Source organism: Stegastes partitus, unplaced genomic scaffold, assembly GCF_000690725.1.
Source record: "Stegastes partitus isolate 25-593 unplaced genomic scaffold, Stegastes_partitus-1.0.2 Scaffold243, whole genome shotgun sequence".
NCBI lineage: Eukaryota > Metazoa > Chordata > Actinopteri > Pomacentridae > Stegastes > Stegastes partitus.
The window spans coordinates 34,481-35,969 of NW_007577974.1; the positions used below are offsets into that span (position 1 = coordinate 34,481).

The 1,489-nt window shown below is 45.1% G+C and overlaps 1 protein-coding gene across 3 annotated transcripts in view; it reads right to left on the reverse strand.

Annotated features, from left to right (window-relative positions):
• The window catches only part of brsk2b (BR serine/threonine kinase 2b), a 182,750-nt gene that overhangs the window by 32,022 nt on the left and 149,239 nt on the right, over positions 1–1,489 (reverse strand). For all 3 annotated transcript variants that reach the window (XM_008281743.1, XM_008281742.1, XM_008281741.1), the window contains exons 6-7: positions 312–345; positions 121–189 (exon numbers count right to left, since the gene is read on the reverse strand). In XM_008281743.1, coding sequence (XP_008279965.1) covers positions 121–189; positions 312–345 — 103 coding nt within the window. The remainder of the gene's footprint in view (positions 1–120; positions 190–311; positions 346–1,489) is intronic.

The following is a 1,489-nucleotide window of genomic DNA, read 5'->3' on the forward strand; positions in this document are numbered from 1 at the left end:
GCTGTTGGATATGAAGGGACGGGGAAAGCCACACTTGATGGTAAAACTGCATCGTGCCATATTCCTCCTGAGAAACTCAACGTCAGTCGTCAGTGAGCAGAGAAACAAGCTGACACTCACCACCAAGAGAGCAAAAAGAATGACCCCACAGCTCCAGACGTCTGCTTTCCTCCCGTCATACTTCTCTCCCTGAGGGCGATTAGACAGTTTGTTAGGCCGGTTTGGACACAATGTAAGCAGCTGGTTCGGAGCATTATTTAAAAAAATAAACTAGCAGAAAGAACATCGTGAGTCAGTGAAAAACGTCTTACCCTGATGACCTCCGGACATGCGTAGTGCGGGGATCTGTTGGCGGAAACAGAAAGCGAATTAGGGAAGGAGCAGAAGGTAAAATCTCGGTTATTCAAAGGCTTTAACATTCGCACGAGGTTATACAGTCGTGACGCAGCAAACATTAAACGGGCATAAAGCGCTCTCTGAAAATCTCAGAAGAACAATTTAAGCAGACAGTAAACGTCTCCGGCGAACATAGATCAAGATGTGCTTCAGGAGTTTAGACATGCTCAGGTGTTTGGATGTCCTCCTGCTTGCTCAGTCAAGGGCATCCTCTCACAGCAGACGGCGAACAGACCCACTAATCTTTACAGCCCCTGGATGGACTGACAGTAAAGCCAATGACTAGATTGACACATCAATATCATATGAAGATTTATGGAGCTCCCTGGCAGAGACTGCTCCATAAGCCAGTGGCTATGGATGAGTGCGGCAGAGGAGTGACTTGTTATTCTATACATAAATTGCCCCCCCCTGTGCTTTGACATTCCCCCACTTCCTAATTCATTACCTTGAAATAAAAGAGGGCGATAATAAAAGCTTAACATCCATCTACAATCAACTAGATTAAACAAGCAAAAATCGCCTCTCTCATCCCGGTGAGGTTTTTGTTTTTCAGGCTCTAATGAGGGACAGTCCGGTTGGTAAACACGGGATCCATTAGCTCTGTCGTCGTCTTGTGTGCTCACGTCTGACAGCTCGGCTTCCTGGAACCGTCAAAACGCCGGCCAGTAACAGACCCTGCCACCGTGTCAACAGGGGGAAGTTCAAATGCTAGTCTATGCAAATACGTCCGTCCTGATTGCAAGTGTCATAGTGCATTATGCAAACGAGCAAGGAATTAAAATTAAATTTAAAAAAAAAGAAAACACAAGCCTGAGATTTGCACTAATTACGCCTCATGAGCACCACGACACACAAGCCACAGCTGGAACCATCATGAATATAAACTCAATATTTGCAGAAGCTTTAGGCTGGTCAGCGTAGAGAACGGAACGCAAGCAGCTCGGCTTTCTGTTTGGACTGAATTTCAATTTGTTGTTATTAGAAGACTAAATTTAATCACTGAGCCATAACACCTACAATATATGCTCAGTAGCTCTGCTCTCTGGTCCACATAGATACATGCGTCTATTTCTTCTAGTGAAGCAGTGAT